The 17,995-nt window shown below is 48.4% G+C and overlaps 1 protein-coding gene across 3 annotated transcripts in view; it reads left to right on the forward strand.

The window, feature by feature from the left end:
- ZMAT4 (zinc finger matrin-type 4) overlaps positions 1 to 15,567 on the forward strand; it is a 99,788-nt gene extending 84,221 nt beyond the window's left edge. Inside the window, exons 6-7 of one of the 3 annotated variants that reach the window (XR_014575412.1) lie at positions 2,849 to 3,033; positions 3,386 to 15,567. Coding sequence is in view for 1 of the 3 variants with exons in the window: in XM_083811555.1 (XP_083667681.1) it covers positions 2,849 to 2,864 (16 nt within the window). In the remaining 2 variants the exon portion in view is untranslated. Of the gene's footprint in view, positions 1 to 2,848; positions 3,294 to 3,385 lie in introns of those variants that run through there. The other 2 variants (XR_014575413.1, XM_083811555.1) reach the window with 2 other exon arrangements.
- Positions 15,568 to 17,995: the final 2,428 nt, after the last annotated feature.

Below are 17,995 nucleotides of genomic sequence, written 5' to 3' on the forward strand. Positions count from 1 at the left end.
GGGTGCAGATACTTTGAGTTGTATATGTGAAAATGAAGCAAAAACGCATCCTTTTTATTAATGTCATATAATAAAGTGAGGAATTTGGAGCCAGAGCCAGATACAGAAGAATATTTCTTTTAAGCCATCATAAATCTGGCATCCTGTCTGCTTACGTCAGGGGTCAGGCAGTGTTCATCATCGCTCTGACGGGGGTTGTGCGCTCACACGGAGCAGCCGAGCAGGAGCTGCAGGTTACTGGCGTGCAGCGGCGGAGCTGCGGGCTGGGTGCTGATGTGCGCCGGGGAATGCGAGCACATGCTGCACAGAAGCGGGGTTTGAAATGTGGCTGGACTCTGGAACATCTGCAGTGGGAAGGAGAGCTAAACCTTTAATTAGGGATTTATGAACTGTGCAGCGATGATTGAGTCATTGTTTGACTTGCTTTCCAGAAATAGATGTGCGATTTTTTTTTAATCCCCCTTCTCCCTTCCTTCCCCCCCAAAACGAGCAGAAAACAGCGGAAGGACGAGCGCAGCGTGAGGTGCTGGGCTGCGAGTGCCTGTCTCAGCTGGACCGCGGTCAGCACCAGCGGCTCGGTTTCTATGGGGACCGATGGCAACCGAAAAATGCGGCTTGCGAGGAGCCGTGCGAATGAGGTCACGTTATCTCCCAAACACCAGCAGAAAATCACATGCTGGCCTTGCTCCTTGCTGCTTACAATAGGAAAGACACAAAACTCTTCGCTCTTTTGTGGTTTATGTAAGCTGCAAAGATCTGCTAAAAGTCCTTTTCAACAAATAAGGGAGAATTAGAGTCCTGGTGGTTGTGAAAGGAGAGAGGCAATATTCCAAGTTCTGGGGTCAAAGAAATGCTAGCGCAGAATGTCAGCTCGCGGCCCTGTGAAGAGCACTTCCCTCCTTTCACCTGTGTGCACGGGTGGGGGAACTGGGGGGGGGACGCGCTGTGCTCCTCGGGGCCAGGCTGCAAGCGTTCCCTCAGGCGAGGGGGGCGCGGGGGTCCCGTGGGTGCGGGGCAGAGCCCGGCCCCGCACTGGTGCCCGTGCTGGTCCCGCGGCCTCGCGCCCCGGTGAGGCGTGGGCAGCGGGAGCCGCGTGCTGCCCCCCGCCCGCTGGCTGGCGGCGGGGAGCTGAGCGGGGCCCCGGCGATTCGGAGCCTGGCTGCGCCGGGGTGGTGAGTCCGGCATCTGCAGAGGGGTTTGATCCTCTCGCCTTCATTTTGTCTCTCTGATCAGGCAGACCTCTGTGCCACATCTAGAATTTGCAAATGTATTCCGGTGTTCTGTAACCGCTCGTTCACACGTTCAGAGATGCTAATACACACCTAGGTTTCCCCTTCAAACTCCTGCTTTCTGATTAATTTTAAGATTTGTGCAGCGACGGGACCTGATCCTGCAGCTGCCGTCGGGGTAGGATTGATTCAGTAGGAGTCTAAAGGCACTGAAGGAGTGCAGTGTTTGCTCAGAACGAATGCTGGAGGGTTGAGAATGGCCATGTGTACTTCGAGGTGTGCTCTGAGGATCTTTCCTCACAGCCCTTCCCACAGTCGTTGGATTGTAAAGCCCAGATGATTAATGGCCTGCTGAGGAGCAAATGACAGCAGGCTTAGTGCCTGCGAGTATTTTTTTTTCCTGATTCAGAACACAGATGTCTAATTGGAATAGGGTATTTATTAACATAAACTGCTTGGCTATTCAGAAATCGGAGCTAATCAAAACATTGTAAATATCATGCCTGGACAAATGTCACTCTTCACTGTGATTGCATTTCCATATTTTTTCCAATCTATTTAAGAAAGTGTAAACAAATATTTACAGCCTGTTGTGGCTGACAAGTTCCTCGCTGTGGTGTCTGATGTGGCAAGCGTGCACGTAGAAGCAGCTCGGTGATGTCCTGTCTCACCAGGCTGGGATAACATTTCCAATAAATTTCAGGAATTTCAGAAAATTATGTTAAATACGTGAGTTGTATCATGTGCTTCACAACAAAGTAGAATGATTTTTTTCTTACCTTGATGACTGCAACTTTTATTGGTAGCAGTACCATTTTCCATGTGCTTTCTGTAATGTATAGTGGCTGCTGCCTAAAATATAAAGAATCCTTTGGAGTGATAATAACTCCAGAAGATGAATAGTTATAAAAGGTGGATGGAATTGAAAGGCATTTTAATTTGTCATTATTTCAGTGATTCTGGAGAGCAGCTGAATAATTACACTGCCTATAAAGAGCAAGTGTGTAATACTTTCTCTCATTACAGGATTAAATTGTCTCCTTTTCCTTTAAAGTAAGTGAAAATAAAGATCTCTCTGATATCTGCTGTTTTGATCGTAATTTGAAAGCCACAGAATGGCTGGTGCAACCTCGTTTCATGCTGTCAGCTGTACAGATTAATTATTTTCATGTAAAGCATTAGCAGCCTGATTTCTCAAAGTGTAAATCTGGCCTCACCCATGGCTGCTGAATGAGGAACTCCTCGTTGGCCCAGAACGCGCCAGCTCTTAAACAAGGCAAGCCTCGCAGGCTCTGTTGGTCTCTTAAATTGAGGATTCAAAGAAAGCGCCCTTTTTTCAAGTTGTTACAGCACTTTTCTTTCATAAAGTCCATGCTTATGCTCTGTGCTTAAAATTTCAAATGTTTTAGGCAGAAAAAGTGTGCTTATATTTTTTTTAGAACTGAGATTTCCTCATCTCCCACATTAAAAGAGCCGAGGTGGTGGCATGGGGCAGGGTCCGGTCTGCTGGGGAGGGGCAGCGAGAGGCTCCTGTGGAGCTCAGGTGAGGGGCATGGAGACTTAGCCCCAAGCCAGAAATACCAAGGGTGAGGGTGACTTCTGCTCCGTTTGTCTTGCAGCCTGAAGAACCAGTAGTAGTTCATCAGTCAAAACAAGGAAAAGCACTGAGACTTCTTCTGCGGGGAGGAACTGCGTAGCGAGGAGAGGATACTTTTCTTGGACAATGATCCTGTGGGGATTCGGTAATTAACATGTAACTAACCTTCGCTTTGGACAAATACATGGATTTTTTTTTAATTTTGTGGTGAGTTAAAATATTTCAATGGATTTTTTTACCCTTTCAAGATAATATTTATTCAGCACAGAGTCTAGAGTATGATAACTATCCTGTAAATACAACACCTAATCATCACTCATCGTCAGAGACAGTGGAAAGAAAATATTTTACTTTTTCATATTTATTCATAGATTTCTTCTGAGAGTATAAAATGATTCTATTACATTATCCATGGTAGTGATGTAATCAGTCTTCAACCAGAAATAAACATGCTTTCTTCACCTTCTCCAGCATGGTTTGTGTCAACACATAAACAGCCAAAAATGAATCGCAGGGATTGTGTAACGGATGAATGTTTTCCTTTCCTCTTTGTCTTCAGAGAAACAAATGGTTCACTGAACAGAGAAAACTAAAATGAAAGAGTAGGATCCTTTTCCTGCTGGTAGGATTCCTAAAGGCTAGACGGAAGCCGTCCGCTTTATCGACTTTGAATGCACAGCTAAAGCCTGGCGCACGTGGCACAGCCCCTGCTGCACGCGCTTCGCCCGCCGCACCCGCGGGGAGGCCGCGGGGCACGAGGCCGGCGTGGAGGCCGCGTTCAGGACACGGAGGCCGACCTGCGCCTGTCCCCGGAGCTGCCCTCGCCGCACGGGAGCTGGGGCTGCGCCAGGGCGAGCGCAGCAGTGCGGCGAGCTTTGTGCTAGGGCAGGAATCAGCCTTAGGAGCCGCACGCCTTGCAGACCCTTCAGGATCGCCTCCCGGCGCCGGCTGCTCAGGAAAGCCCTCCAGGCCAGGCTCTGCTCCGCCGTGCGCGGGACCCTGGTCCGAGTGCTGCGCAGCCAGCGCCCCACGGCAGGGACTGGCTCCTTGCTAACAGGGAGGAAAAAGCCTCAGAAGACTCGAAGGGAAAAAAATCAACAGCCTTGAATGTCCAAGAGGAACGCCGTGCAGATCCCAGCTAGGTCCCGGTCTGTAGCACTTTGGTGCTCGCTGGTGAGGAGAGTGTGAGTTCCTCCCTGGCTTTGGGGTGAGCTGATATGTAAGTAACTGTATCCACTGGAAATAAGGGAGCTCGCAATGATTTTAGGTTTTCTACTGCAGTCAGCAGGAGGAGACTGGATTTCTTACCTAGCCCATTGCAATGCAAAGAACTGTAAGAAACAAGATCAAATTTCAAGTAGGTCCTACAAGGAATGCAAAACAAACCTTGCTGTGGCCTGTGTTACACCTACTTGGTTAGTGCACTTTGCATGCAGCAAACCTATCTTGTGAATGCCGATAGAGATTAAGCACCACCTCTTTAAAGAGCAGTCTGGTTGGTTTATATGTGTAGTAGCACAATTCTTCTGAGACTGGCCATTTCCCTGCTTCTGCATCTCCGAAATAACAGGCTCTGACATTTCCTTTTTGTGCACACTCAACCAGAGGCTGTCTTGTGTCTGGAAGTGAGCAGTGATGTCTATGGATCCATCAGTTCATTTAACAGAACTCCAGCATCTCATGGAAGAGCAGTGACCCTCCGCTGCTGGTTCTGCATCGGGAAACGTCTAATTTAATCCACAGCTCACCACAGTGGCCTGCAGGTTTGTGAATTTTCTGCCAAGTGAACAAATCATCCATAGGTGATTAATCTGTGTCCTCCATCCGCTTCTCTGCACATTAATAAACCAAAGCGAAGAAGAAGTGTATCGCTCTGCATTTTGGTGTTGAGCAGTGCTGTTTGTTTCAGATGAGAGACAGTTGGGCACGTCACTTGGAAACCTGCAGTTATGATGCAAATGTCATTGGCCTGTTTACAGTATTATTACTATTGTTGTATGTTTTTAATATGGTCGCCTGTAAGTTAGCGAGCTCGGTAGCAGAGGATGCTGTAGAGGACACTATAGAGGACAAGCAGAGGACACTGCTTGTCGCCTTAATTTTGGTCTCTGAGTGAAGCAACACCCAAAGGGATTGTACAGCAGAGCAGATCTGAGTGGCTGATGTGCAAGTAAAATCAAGGCGACTTCCTTGTAAACTTATGCTCAACCATATTTGTGGCAAATGCAATATTTAAAGTCAGTAAGTCACAAGGCAGCACATGCTAAGAAGTAATTGTCCTGAAACCAGCGCTGGTACCTGTAGGGCTGTGTAGCTACAAACAACTCCAGGTGTAATTGAGCCTGTGGGATGAAGCAAGAGCAGACTTCTGATGGAGGGGACCTTGTGGTGCCGCAGGAACAAGAAATAGTCTCACTGCTGCTGACGAGGTTCTGTTCTTCGTGCCTCTCCCCACCCTGGGAAGAAGTTCCTCTGCTGTGGGCTGCTGATCTGCCCTGCTGCAGCCGGCTGCAGGGCGTTTCTGCTGCAGCCCTGTGGCAGCCGCTGCAGGAAGCAGAGCCAGGGAAAGCTGCTCTGCTTTCCTTTCTTATGATTATGCTGTGCAACTGGCTTTTTAATTACCGTCTCATCTGGGACTCTGAAATCCCTCACTACCTCGCTACCAGGGTAACCTTTTAATGAAAACAAACCTATTTTTTGCTGGTGAAAATGATTCTTATACCTTGAAAAGGTGATTAAAAGCCCAAACTCAACAGATTTATTTTGAAAAGACTCTTTGCAAATCTCTGGGAGAGAAGAAAAATAATTCTCCTAAATCAGGAAGGAAATCAATAGTAGATGTTGTGCCACAGAAGCCCATGTTATTTTGCCTGTCAGCAATGAAGACTAAAGAGACCCCGACTAGTCTAAGAAGAAAAGAGACTTTTTTGACTTTGCATTGTGTTTCTTTTGTTTGTTTATTTTTCCGTATGAAATCCATTTGCAAATATACTTAATGTTCAGTGCTTTATTTTCATTTGGCATTAAATCAGAGGACGTGCTATGTGTGTATGACAGCTGGGCTAATTGACTTGAAAGAATGGAGTGATCCATTGGTTATCTTCATAGCTGATTAACACAAAATTCATGCAGAATTTTAAATTTTGCCTAAATGTCTTTACCTGCTTTGAAAATCTTTCCTGTTATGTTTTGTTTGTGCTTAGTTTAGTTTAGCCTGAGTGGCTTTGTGAAAGATGTAGAGAAGCACCAGTCTTATTTGAAATTAGCATTTACTGCTTGTTAAGCTTTCTCCCTGCTCAGCACGTGGAGAGCAGCAGCAGGTGGTGGCTCCGATCACGTCACCCATGAGAACAGTGGGCACAGGCTCAGCTCTTGGCTCCTCAGCCCTTAGGAGTCAGGGGAGTGCCGAGGAGGTGCTGAGGTTTTCTGCAAATAAGTGCACAGGATGCTGTTACGTGCTTGAAGAATATCTTCTGCTTACAAAAGGGACAACTGAAGTAAGTTACAAATTCTTCCAGTTTACAGTCTGTCTGATGTGATTTTTTCCCTTCACTTCTTTGGATATAGTAGTCAGGAGAATGTCTAGTGGAGGAAAATGATTGTGTTACTGAGGGGGAGAGTGAGGACCCGCGGAGTTCATCACAAAAACTTGTCCCTTCAGTGCTCTCACCCCTTCACTGACTCCTGCTGATTTCATGTTGTGTGTTTAAAACATACTACAAGCCGGGTTATTTGTGTGCCTGTATTTGCATATGCCCGTGTATGTAATACTCGCATTGTTTTTGTGCGTGCTGCATTGCAGTTGTGTTGAGAGGCTCCCACACCTACAGCTTTCTCCCATTAGAAAGCTCGTGGCGTGCAGGGAGGTGCCTGCACATCCGAGATGTCCCCTGCGCTGTGCCACTGGTCCGCACGCTGCAGCACACCGTGCTCCTCCTGCCAGCAGCGTCTCACTTCCTCTTCCTCGCCAGGGGATCCAAGCACAGCACAAGAACGAGCAGCACGAGGGGCTTTGCTCATCCTGGGGACTGCCTGGAGCTCTGCTCTCTGTGGAGCCAGCCCCTGGGGATGACCCGTGCATTTCTGCCTTTGGTCATACAAAGGGGAGGGCCAGATGCACTGCAGAATCTAATTGTTTACTCTCTGGGGACAGTAAAAAGTACTAGAGAAGCTCTATATGATTAATTTGTGCACTTGCATCAATGCCTTTCATGTGTGGAGGAGAATGGGTTGTTCACAGATGAGTAAGCATCTCCTTAGGTTTCATAGCTATGGGGCTGTTTCATTTATTGTGTTCTGGGTAATAATATAAGATGGTGTTTCTGAAGCTAAGCTGCCTCTTTACAGAGAGACTGATGTACAGAAATAGGGCACATCATTCAGGCATGTGCAGCCTGACTCGTTTGAGCTTCCTTCCCCCCAGATTCTTCCTGCAACATGTGCTCCTTCCTCCAGGTTGCACTTAGGCTGCTGCAGAGGCAATTTTGCCAGGAGAAAAAAGAATCCTCTAACTTGTGTGCTCAGGTAATCACTACAAGCTAATTGCAGCAAATTAATTACAGCACAAACACAATTTCTTTCCCTAGGCATGTGTATAGACAGCTCTGCTTCTTCTGCAGTGAGCTGGGTTGAACTGAGACCCTACAGCCAGCACACAAATCCTTTTCCCCTGCTGTCCTGCCCGGCCTGGAGTTGGTGGCTTGCCTGGTCTTAGAGAATGACCAAAGGTGTAAGACCTGTATCTAATTTATAAAAGCAACATTTTATGCCACGCTGGCAGCTTTGTGGTAGATGGTTTGTCCTGAGATGCTGGAAAGGTGGTGTGAAGGTAGGTGGGAGCGCAGGAGGAGAGGCACTGAAGACTGCAATGCCAAGTCCCACGCCACCACGTCCCAGCGAGCAGGAGGCATGCGAGGTGAGCGCGAGACACTGTCACCCCCTCTGCTGCCCTGCTCCAGACCAGGGTAACCAGGGCAGCACAATATTTGCTTCTGTTGCCAGCGTTGTCCTGGTCCAGTCAATCAGGCTTTGGTCCCTAAATCCTTTTAATCTCTTGCTTTTCCTAAGTTCATTAGGCCTTCAAAGCAAGGCATAAAAAGACAAATCTCCTAGTGGGAAGTCAGTGATCCCTACAGAAATGCCTCCAGATTGCACGCTTCTCTCTGATGTTGAGACTAGTATACCATCCCAGGCTTAAATGCTGTGTGCAGATATGTTTGAGGGCTTTGAAAATGGATACAGTGAACCCTTGCATCCCTGAAGGTTAGTTTAAATTGAAGGGTGAAGACACTTGCTTATGATTTATTGTTAAAACAACACAGGCTGCATTTTTCACGCAGCACATCTATACGTTACAGAAGTTAATTTTATTCTGATCAAAGTTTCCCAGCTTAAAATTCTGTGCAAGACAGTCTGTAAGGAAAGTACAGCTCAATAGTTGTCAGTCTGGTTGTGTCTTGCCACACACACATTTCTAAGGAGCCCGTGCTAACTGGAGCACTGCAGGCGCTGGGTGGCAGCTGGAAGTGTGATCTTTAAACTCCAGAACTGTAGTCTTGTAGATGTGTTCCATTCAAGTTTTGTAGCACGTACTAATACGCTTCTTCAGGCTCTGATGCAAGACTGCAGGTTGTGTTTCAGAAGGCAAGACGCTACCTTTCTGTAGTGTTTTATGCGCAGACATATTACAGCACAAATAATACATGTTTTTTAACTGGCTTCCTGTGCTAAGGCAATAAAGCTCTATGGCAACAGTGTGTAAAGTGACTCTGCCCTGAGACACTCCACTTAATACAAAGAAATTAATCATGGGAGAAGAATACTCCTGGTACGTAAGCGGTACTTTCTTTGTTAAGTTCCTCTTGCATCAACTTAATTAGCAAGTCCTGACCTTTAAATCCACCTTCCATAATCTTCAAATTATGTATGCAAAAGTATGCATTCCTCCTCCTGGCTATGCTAGCAGCTTGCCACACTTCTCTGGGTTTCTCTGAGTTTCTGCAGTGTCTGGCCAGCTGGAAGTCCTCTCCCATCAGCGAGAAGTGATTGGGAACCTCTGCCGCTGTTGTAGTGTGAGACGGGGAGGACCCAATTTGGTTGTTCGATATTCATAACATTAAGAAAGAGAGAGCAAGTAGCCATTGACTTTCCAATGTGTTCCCCACTTATATTACTGCACTGAGCTTGATTTCAAGACTCGAGAATAAATTTTGTAGTCTAATTTCTATTTTCAGTGTCAGAAGAGGGATGATGGAGCTATTCCTATTGACCTAGTGATGTTTATCTTTGCTATGTATGTTCTGGCTTTCAAGTGCTGGGCCAGGAGGCAGCTGCAGAACTCTTCAGGACTGAGCAATGTATTACACTTTTATATCTCTGTCTTACCTATTACTTGTACCCTAAGTCACAGGAGAGCTAAAGCAAACTATAAAATTCCTTCTCTATATCATTTCCTCATTTTCCCAGCACCTTTGTGCATGTCATAATCCTGCCAGTACTACTCAAAATCATCTCTGAGTGCAGCTGGCTCGTACCCTTGCCAGGACCTCATTTCACATCCTTTAACAGAGGGGTTGCAGGCTGTGGTTTTGCTAAAGGCACGGGGCCGAACATGAGCAGCTGAGGCTAAACGGTTGCCTTGGATGTCTCTCCGTGCCCGAGGGCCACCAAATGCGCCAGAGTCCTTCATCGCCCCGGCCAGCCTCTCCTGGCTCCCCTCCCACACCCACAGCCCGCAGGTCCTGGAGCTGCCCCCCACCTAGTCCTGGCTCCGGCTGGCTCCTGGGGGGCTGCGAGAGCCGGGCTGCTCCCCCAGGGCAGACGGGGTGGGAGCCACGCTGAAGTGGTGCGGCAGTGGTGATGGTAACAGCTTGCTTGCCTCAATGGCACGAGCTGGATTTGCCATGCCAGGGCTTGAAAGAGAACAGTTTAAGCAGCATCCCCTTCGTGGCCCACTGCTTGCTAATCAAGCCTCATGGTGTTCTCATAGATCTTTGACAATAGCCTTTGTCTAATATGTTTTTAATCAGTGTGTGCATTTCGATTTGCATATTAATAGCAAGGAGATGTTATTATATGCTGCTGTTGATGAGATGGTTGTCATGCTTAGCCTTCCAGTCTGAGGAAAGAAAGAAGCTGTGTCTATTGTACAAAAGATGAAATTGCACACTTTTTAGGATCTGCTATTCTCTGCCTCTATCTTTATTTATATCTGCTTTTATTTTTTTTTCTTAATAGCTCACATGGGATCTCTTTCTCTCTCTCTCTCTCTCTCTCTCTTTCTCTCTCAACAAGCATAATTTAATACGATTTTGTGTCTGTTGTGACAGGTCCAAGCTAACCTAAATATCACTTTTTTCTGGACATTTTTGACTTGTGAAATGGCAAAAGCTTGACCCAGTCTAGGAGCCTGTTTATTGCAGATGACCACAGCAGAATATTTAAATGCCAGCAACGAACAATGGCACTGCTCATTCTCTGGGTTTCTGCATTTCACAGCTACTATAGGTGTAGGCTTCGAGCAGATGCCAGCTGCCTGGATGCGGTCTCAGAGCCACTGCTCATCCTCACCCACTGCAGATGCTGGAGCAGAACAGAGCTGGAGCCGTGCGCCGCTGCTCCCTAGCAGAGGTGCCAGGAGGAGCAAGATGAGTGGGGGCTCGAGGAATGGCGAAGAACAAGCCCTGAGTGCCAGTTCCTCATGCTGACTCTTTTCCAACTTCACGACACCGCAGGATAAGCAATGCTTTTGTCCCAGGTTCTCAGACTGAGGAGCAGGTGAACGTTCTGACGTGTGGCTAGGTGACTTAGGGGCCGAACTCCATCTGCTTGCAGTTCGCATCCCCTGCTGTCAGCATTTAATCCCAAATCATCCCCAAGGCTTCTCTGCAGATCCTGGCACTAGGAGAGTGTTTATCTTGTTTTCTTTCTGCTTTTCCTATCCCCTTTCTCTCCCCTGCTGTGTCAGATGCACAGACCTCTCTCTGGCACAGCACAGACACAGGCTCTCTGCGGCTTTCAGATCTGGGAGGTGATTTTGTGTGTGCTGGTTTTGCTCTTCACCTTCCTTCCCTTGTGGCTCAGCAAGAAAATGGCCTGAAGGCAAAAAGCCAAGAGTGAAAGGAGAGTGATGAAAAGAGAAACTTAAGAAATTGGAAACAGAAGAAAAAAATCTGGAGGCAAAAACACATCCCCCTCCCAGCCTGACTCCTCTAATTGCTGTCGTAACTCCCTGGCAGAGAAGTGGGGTGGAGGAAAAGCAAACCTTTTTGGCCAGTGTGGGCTGGATGCCAGGGGCTCCTGCTGGTTACTGCTGGGGGGAGAGTAGCAGCTTTAAGCCCGGTCCAGTTTTAGCATCACTAAATTTTAAACATGCTCTCCTAATCTGAGATCAAAGCACACAGTCAGCAAAGGGCATCTGGAGGGAGAACAAAGCTGTATTTTTCGTCCTTTCTCCTCTGCCAACAAAGCTGCCCTTGCTGAGGAGCGCCCAGCAAGCGGGTGCTGGAGCTCAGCGCTGCGCTCCTGCAGCTGGAAATGGGTCCCTGCCCTGCCATGCCTGGCCCTGGAAGGAGCAGCAAGAAGAAGGCAGGGAAAGCCTCTGCCAGCCTCAGGAGCATCCCCATTTGCTCTGCAAAATGACAGCAGCAGGCGCATGACTGAATAGTGGAATAGGCACTATTCATGTGAACGCTGCATAAATATTGAGTGACAATATTTTGAAAGAGAAACCTCTCAGTGATCTGTGAGCAGGGAGGCAGTGCAGAATTAGGTGTTTTCAATCACACCAGCTCCGCAAGAAAAGGAACCTGGCTGCTGATCTGAAATCAGCCTGCAGTTTCTGCAGCCACCCACTGCAGGCTGTACAGGACAAAAGGAGCAATATGAGGTAGGAAAAAAAACCCTGTGAGCATTTGCTGTAGAGAAAGTGGCTGGAGTAATAAGACCAAGCAAAGGCGTGGGATGGATGTTTCACTCCAGAGCTTCAATCCATTTATATAATCATAGTTGTTATCATAGTAAATGTAAATAACTGAATGAGTTCAAATTTAGTATTTGACAACACTGACTCTTTGTGAGTACACACTGAATTCTTGTAGAAAGCCTTTATTTCATCAGACAGTCTAACAATATTTTAAACAGTCCTTTAGGCATTTAGTTAGGACCATATTCTGTGATTTTTCTTGCTCTCCGAAGCATAAAGCCTCTTACAAGTTCATGTTTTAAGTGATTGCTTGAATCAAAATATGTGGCAGTTTGGCAGCTTGCCTTTTACTGCATTGCTATAGCCTGCAATAATAGCAATAATGGTATGATGAAAATACAAAAAAAGCTGTTTTGCACCTTGTCAGCCAAAGGCAACAAATATCCAGGATAACCTTACTTTATTTTCTGTTGGATGTGGTGGCCCCGAACCCTCAGTGGCATCCAAGACAGGCGTCAGAGCCACAGTCTGTCCCACCACGCTAAGGAAGCATCCTTTTTAATTAGCACTGCTGGCAGGCTCCTGTCCTTGAGGCAGAGCTGGGCGCAGTGTCCTTCCTCGCGGGTGTTCGTGGGTCTGGATCTCACAGGGGCTTTGCTCTCTGCGCAGATTTCCACTCTATGCCTCGATGAGCGCTGGATCCCCACCAGCCAGGGCCAGGGCGATAGGGCAGAGCACGACAGACCCCACCGCGTCCGGCAGGTGCTGGGGCAGGTGCTGTTCCCTTTGCTGAAGCAAAATCCCCATCCCTCAGCGGCCTTGAGGTGCTTTGCAGGTGGGCTGTGGCGGAAAAGTGCTGCTCTGTGAGGTGAGATCAGCACCCTGGGGCTGGAAGGGGGTTTTCAAAGGCCTGGAGACAACCGGTATTCAGAAATAGATCAGAACAAGCATTTCCATCCAGAAAGGAAGAGCTAGTAAAAAGGTGGTTCAAAATAGAATCTTCTGTGATGTCCCACTCCCACGTATTTTTAATGAGACTAGTGCTGGTCTTAACAGGCAAATGACCTAAATTCAGCCACAGCTCTGTACTATTGATTCAATAGCTTCTCTTAATGAGGAAATGATTATCTTCATTGGGAAATACGGAACGCTGCAGGTGCATGGTGTTAAATAACGAACAAGCAACCTGGCTAGTGCCAGGAATGTGATGGTGCCTTGCTGGGGATGAGGGACCCTCGGATGGACCCTCCGCAAGGATGGTTCCTTTGTGTGTGGCCTTGCAGAACACAAAGAGGTGCTCGTGCTGCTGGCCATTTTTATTCAGGCTGCCAGGCGGGGGCTCTTGATTTGTAAGGTGGCACTGTACTTTCTTCCCTGACCCTGCCCCTGAAAGCAGTTTGAGGCACAGACTGCACAGGTCTATGCCTTCAACTGCTTCCGCAGGCGTAAGCAGCGTGCACCGTTGGAAGGTCTGGCCGGAGCCCAGCTTAGAGCACACTTCTCTAAATCACCACGAGTCCTGTCACAACCGCTTCCCCCCACCCTGATATGAGTCACTTCCAAACACACCTTTAGTTTATTAATGCAGTGATGCGTTAAAATGCATCTCAGTAAAATGACAATGCTGATGACAACAATTCCCACCTTCCACCCACCCTCTGCCCCAAATCCTCAGGTTATTTTTTGCCTTGAATCTGGCAGATGGAAACACCAATATTATGCAAAATTGTGTCCGGATCCTGAGGGGAGCTGGGCACAGCCAAACAACTGCAGCCTGAGACCATGGGCTCCTGCAGGGGGCGGCCACCTCGAGGAGATGAGCTGCGTTAGGCTGCAGTAGCTCAAGTGGGGTACGGTCTGATGGTGCTCACTGTGCGGTCCTGCATCAAGCCCTAAGGACTGCACTTGTGTTGGCGGTGCACTGACTTTGGGATCCATCATCTGGAACAAGACTAAGCGGTAACTGGATGACCGTAAGGTTTTGCTTTAGCATAGATTGAATTAGATGGTGATTTGTGGTATGTTACTCCATGGAGCCAAGCAGGAAAAGGCAAAGGAAAATGGAGGACAAGTATGCTTTCTCAGCTGGCAAAAACTAAAGCAAAGCGGCTTGTAGAGGAGACAAAACTGCCACTGGGCTAAAACCTTACAAAACAGAACTAAAAAGCTAGATGACGTGCTCTTTTCTAGTGATTTTACTCAGTGGGCAGTGAAGCACAGTTGATGAGCAGGGCAGTGTAAATCAGCAAAGTGTCTGATACAGCCCAGCGTGCACTGATGTGACCTGGAAAGCTCTGTAAGCCAAGCTATTAAATCATTTGAACAAGAAAAGCAGTCAAGCCCTGCTTTTCCAGTAGGAACCAGCACTTTAGTAAAACTCATCTTTATTTTGAATGTTGTCCTCAACATCACATTGGTGGCCACTTAACAGTAAGTGCCTACAAGCTCTGAAAATAAGATGGCAAAAATCGGACTTTGTGCTCTTTTGACCAAAGGCCAGTTGATTTCCTTCTCCAAACTGCCTGGCTTCAGCCTTTTCCCTGCCTTTCCTGGCCGGGACTCCTCAGATGGTTTTGTAGGAGTGAGCTCTGGTGGTGTCCAGGCATCCACGCACGTCTCGTCTCCAGCAGCAGCACGGAGCCGCCTGCGCCCCCCTGGGCCGGCAGAGCCCTCCCCAGGCCAGGCCCCATTCCTCACCTGCCCGGGCTCAGCTGGTGCCAGGAGAGGCACCAGCTGGCGATCCCCCATGCCTGTGGCACCGTGCTGGGCTGGGGAACAGGCTGCTGTGCAGAAAGCCTGCTCCCTCCCGCTAATTAAAAACCCTGCGTGCGCTTCTGCGGCAGGGATGCTTCCAAAGACCCAGCTGCCTTGCTAGCTCCAGGTCAGATCCGTCCATGCGCTCACACAAGCTCAACCGGTAGCCAGCTAAAAATGCCTCGGCGATGGATGCAGAGCAAGCCGCCAGGGAGCCGCTGCTCAGCGCAGCACGGCCATCAGCCCGCCAGCCTCCCAGGGCCAGGGGGGAGCCGGCGTCGCCCCAGCCCTGGCGGCGCAGCAGCGCGGGTCGGTGCTGGCGGGGCAGGCACGGAGCCACCCTTGAGATGCGGGTTTCTATTTGCATATGCTTTCTGGCTACAATAATAGCAATAGTGACTGTGTTAGAGTTCTTGTTGACTTTCACCTTCATAATCAGCTCTATGTAATTTAGGATTAATTGTAGTGGTGGTGATCTAAGGATATAAGCAAATTAAGGTTTATAGCAAAATGTACTGCTTTTTTATTAGAGTATCCAATATAGTTAGAACATGGACCAGCTTTAGGGTGCACAGATTCTTCTTTGGGTCTGAAATGGAAACAACGAGCTTGAAGCTAGACAGAGACTGGAAAAAATTTCGGCTTCAGTTTATCATAATTATGGCAGCAAACTAGACAGGAGGAAAAAGGTAGTAAGCACCTGCAAAATTAGCTATTATAAACGTCATGTATTATTTCAAGTCTGGGATCTTTAAATAGTGTTAGAACCATCACCTAATTTCCCAGCACTTGAAATAAATTTATTGTTTTGCAATGGACAAAAAAATTGGAACTGTCACTTGGCAGATGAGAATTACACACATTGTGATTTGCATGTAGGGTGTTTTTGTACAATACTCTCCATTGACATTCAGCGTGTCGTGTGTTTTGTACGTGACAATGTCCAACCTGGTAATTTCTGTTCTGAGAACAGGATATTTGTGTATGTACCATTTCTGAAGTAAGCACAATCATAGAGAAGTATTTCAAAAGGAATGTTAAAAATAAATAATTTGAAATCTGTTAGATTGTTGGATTTTTTAAATTATTTTTTCTATTTTAGTTATTTATTTATTTATTTTGAGGATGGGTTTCAGTTGCACCTATTTTCTGCCAGCTAAATGCTGTCCACCTTCAACATGCTCTGGAGTAGCATTCTGTTTTCTTCACAGAGACACGGGGCAGCCACCAGCCGTCCCCTCGCCCGCCTGCAAGCCTCTGGCATAATCTGTGAGGCAGGGACCGGCCTCCTGCGGGAAGAACGGCCAAAGCTGCCTTTGCTTTCTTGTGGCAGAGCCGTCATTTCCTAGGCTTGAAGTAGGCACTCTGTATCACTTGGCTCTATCACTGCCCTGCTCCGCAGGGAGCATGCGATGGGAGGCGGCAGGCAGCGCTGCCCTGGGGTGTCCGCTGGGGAGGACGGGGTGACACGGGGGTGGTGGCAGGGCAGGGGACAGGGGGGATGTGCAGGGAATGGCCAGTGCCCCGGCTGGCTCCGGCCAGGTCACCCAGAGATCGGTTGTGCTCTTCGGCTGAGACACTTTCCCCTGGCACCTTCATACCCAGCTCCGCTCTGCATTCCCACCCACTCCGTGAGTGCTCCTTTTCTCCTGCCAGATTAGCAAAACAAAGCCTTCAAACCTCTGAGCAATTAGATGCTAGCAAAGTCCAAAAGAAAAGGAATTTGAAAAAGTATATTAATCTTCCAGCCCCAGTTCACCCATTATTAACTGGTCACCCAGCACAGGCTCCGATACAACCTGTTCCTGCCAACAGCATCTTTCTTTGGACCTGTTCACTCTGCTGGGGATTTAATATTCATGGGGCCCCTTTCACCATTTTAATGAACTCGGCAGCCATTCAGAGGGCCAGCAGATGACGGCACAGTAATTTAGTGTGCACTTTCCCACAGGGGCTGCTGGCCTCGAGGCACCCCTTTGAAGCACCACTCGAGGGGCCGTCACCGTGAACCCCTGAGCACCGCTGCTTTGTGCTGTGCCATCGCCTGTGCAGCTGGCCAGCTGCTGCACCATGATTCTAGTGAGTGTCTGCTGTCCCCCCGCACCCTGCTTTTAGGGCTTTAGGGCTTTTTTAAACTCCAAAGACAAAAGTATTTTTGTGGCAGCATCGCACATGGGAGCAGCTGAGGTCGGCAGTGTCAGAGAGTGGCTTTCAGTTGTGGTTGCAGCTGCAGCCTTGGCTTCTGCATGGGGAAGGAGGAGGAGCGGCTCTCATCTGTTGCTCCAGGCAGAGGACGAGCAGCCCGCACCGGCTGCCTGCATTGCCGTGACTCCGGGGGTGGCTGCGTCACCGGCCAGCCATGCATCCCCTGTGTCTTGCTGCTGGGAGGGGAGGAGGAGGATTGAAGGGATAACAGGCAGGGCTCAGGTCACCCCTCACCCTCCCAGCACTGAGGGCACCGTGGTGAAATCACAGAGACAGCACCCGGTCTGCCCAGCCCTGCCACCCCTTTCTTTGCCAGTGGCCTCAGTATATTCTTGGTGAGAAGTGAAGTAATATTTTAAATTCAAAGATGATGGCTCTGTCCCATTTTTCTCTGCACAGTAATGCCAGGCTGTCAGACCCAGTAGGGTCGTTTGGAGCGGCCTCAGAGAGCAGCATTTAGCAGCATTTTTCTCTTGCAAGTTGATCTACAGATCCATTCCCCAGTCTGTGATCATCAATATATATTTTCAATAGCTGCTGTGATTTTAATATAAAGCACAAGTATTCCATTTAATTAAGCATGAGGCGAAAGAACATACACAACCTGTGGAGGGATGGTCCATGGCTCACCTTGCCTGCACCTCACCAGGTCACCGAGGTGCTGTGCTTCGCCCTTTGTGCGGGCACCAACATGCACCAGGGGCTTTGGCAGCACTGCCCCAGGAGCTGTGTCACTGTCCCCGGCATGGAGGCGAAGGGGTCACCGGGCACCTGCCCCGGCCACAGCAGGACGTGGAGCCCTGGGTTTTGCCAAGAGGTAGCCCTGCAGCTTCAGCACACCAAGGCCAGCTGGGTTTTTCACGTCAAAACCACTTGGATGAGATTTTTTGCAAGGATAGAAGAGGATAGCTAAAGATTCTCAGCACGAGCTTAGGCTCATTTATGGGTACTTGAGCTTTGGCACCACGGGAGCACAGGCCCTCCAGCAGGCCCTCCATGCCTGTGCAACGTTCTCAGCTGTCCAAAAATCTGCTGACCTTCCTGGGAAAGCGGAGGTGATCACCCAGCCTGCACACTGCCTGCCTCGCCGTATGCTCTTAGACATGCTGGCTCCCATTTCTTTTATTTTCAATGTTGTTTGATCAATTGCAATAGCCGCTGCAGGGACTGTGCAGTGGAAATACAATTTTCCACGGCATGCTTTCACATCTTTGCACCGTTTGCACTGGTACAAGGCCAGGTGTGATGGATCTCATCTCCCTCCTACACCACTCCGGTTTTCAGCAA

The sequence above is a fragment of the Anser anser genome (assembly GCF_964211835.1).
Source record: "Anser anser genome assembly, chromosome: 26".
Classification (NCBI taxonomy): Eukaryota; Metazoa; Chordata; class Aves; order Anseriformes; family Anatidae; genus Anser; species Anser anser.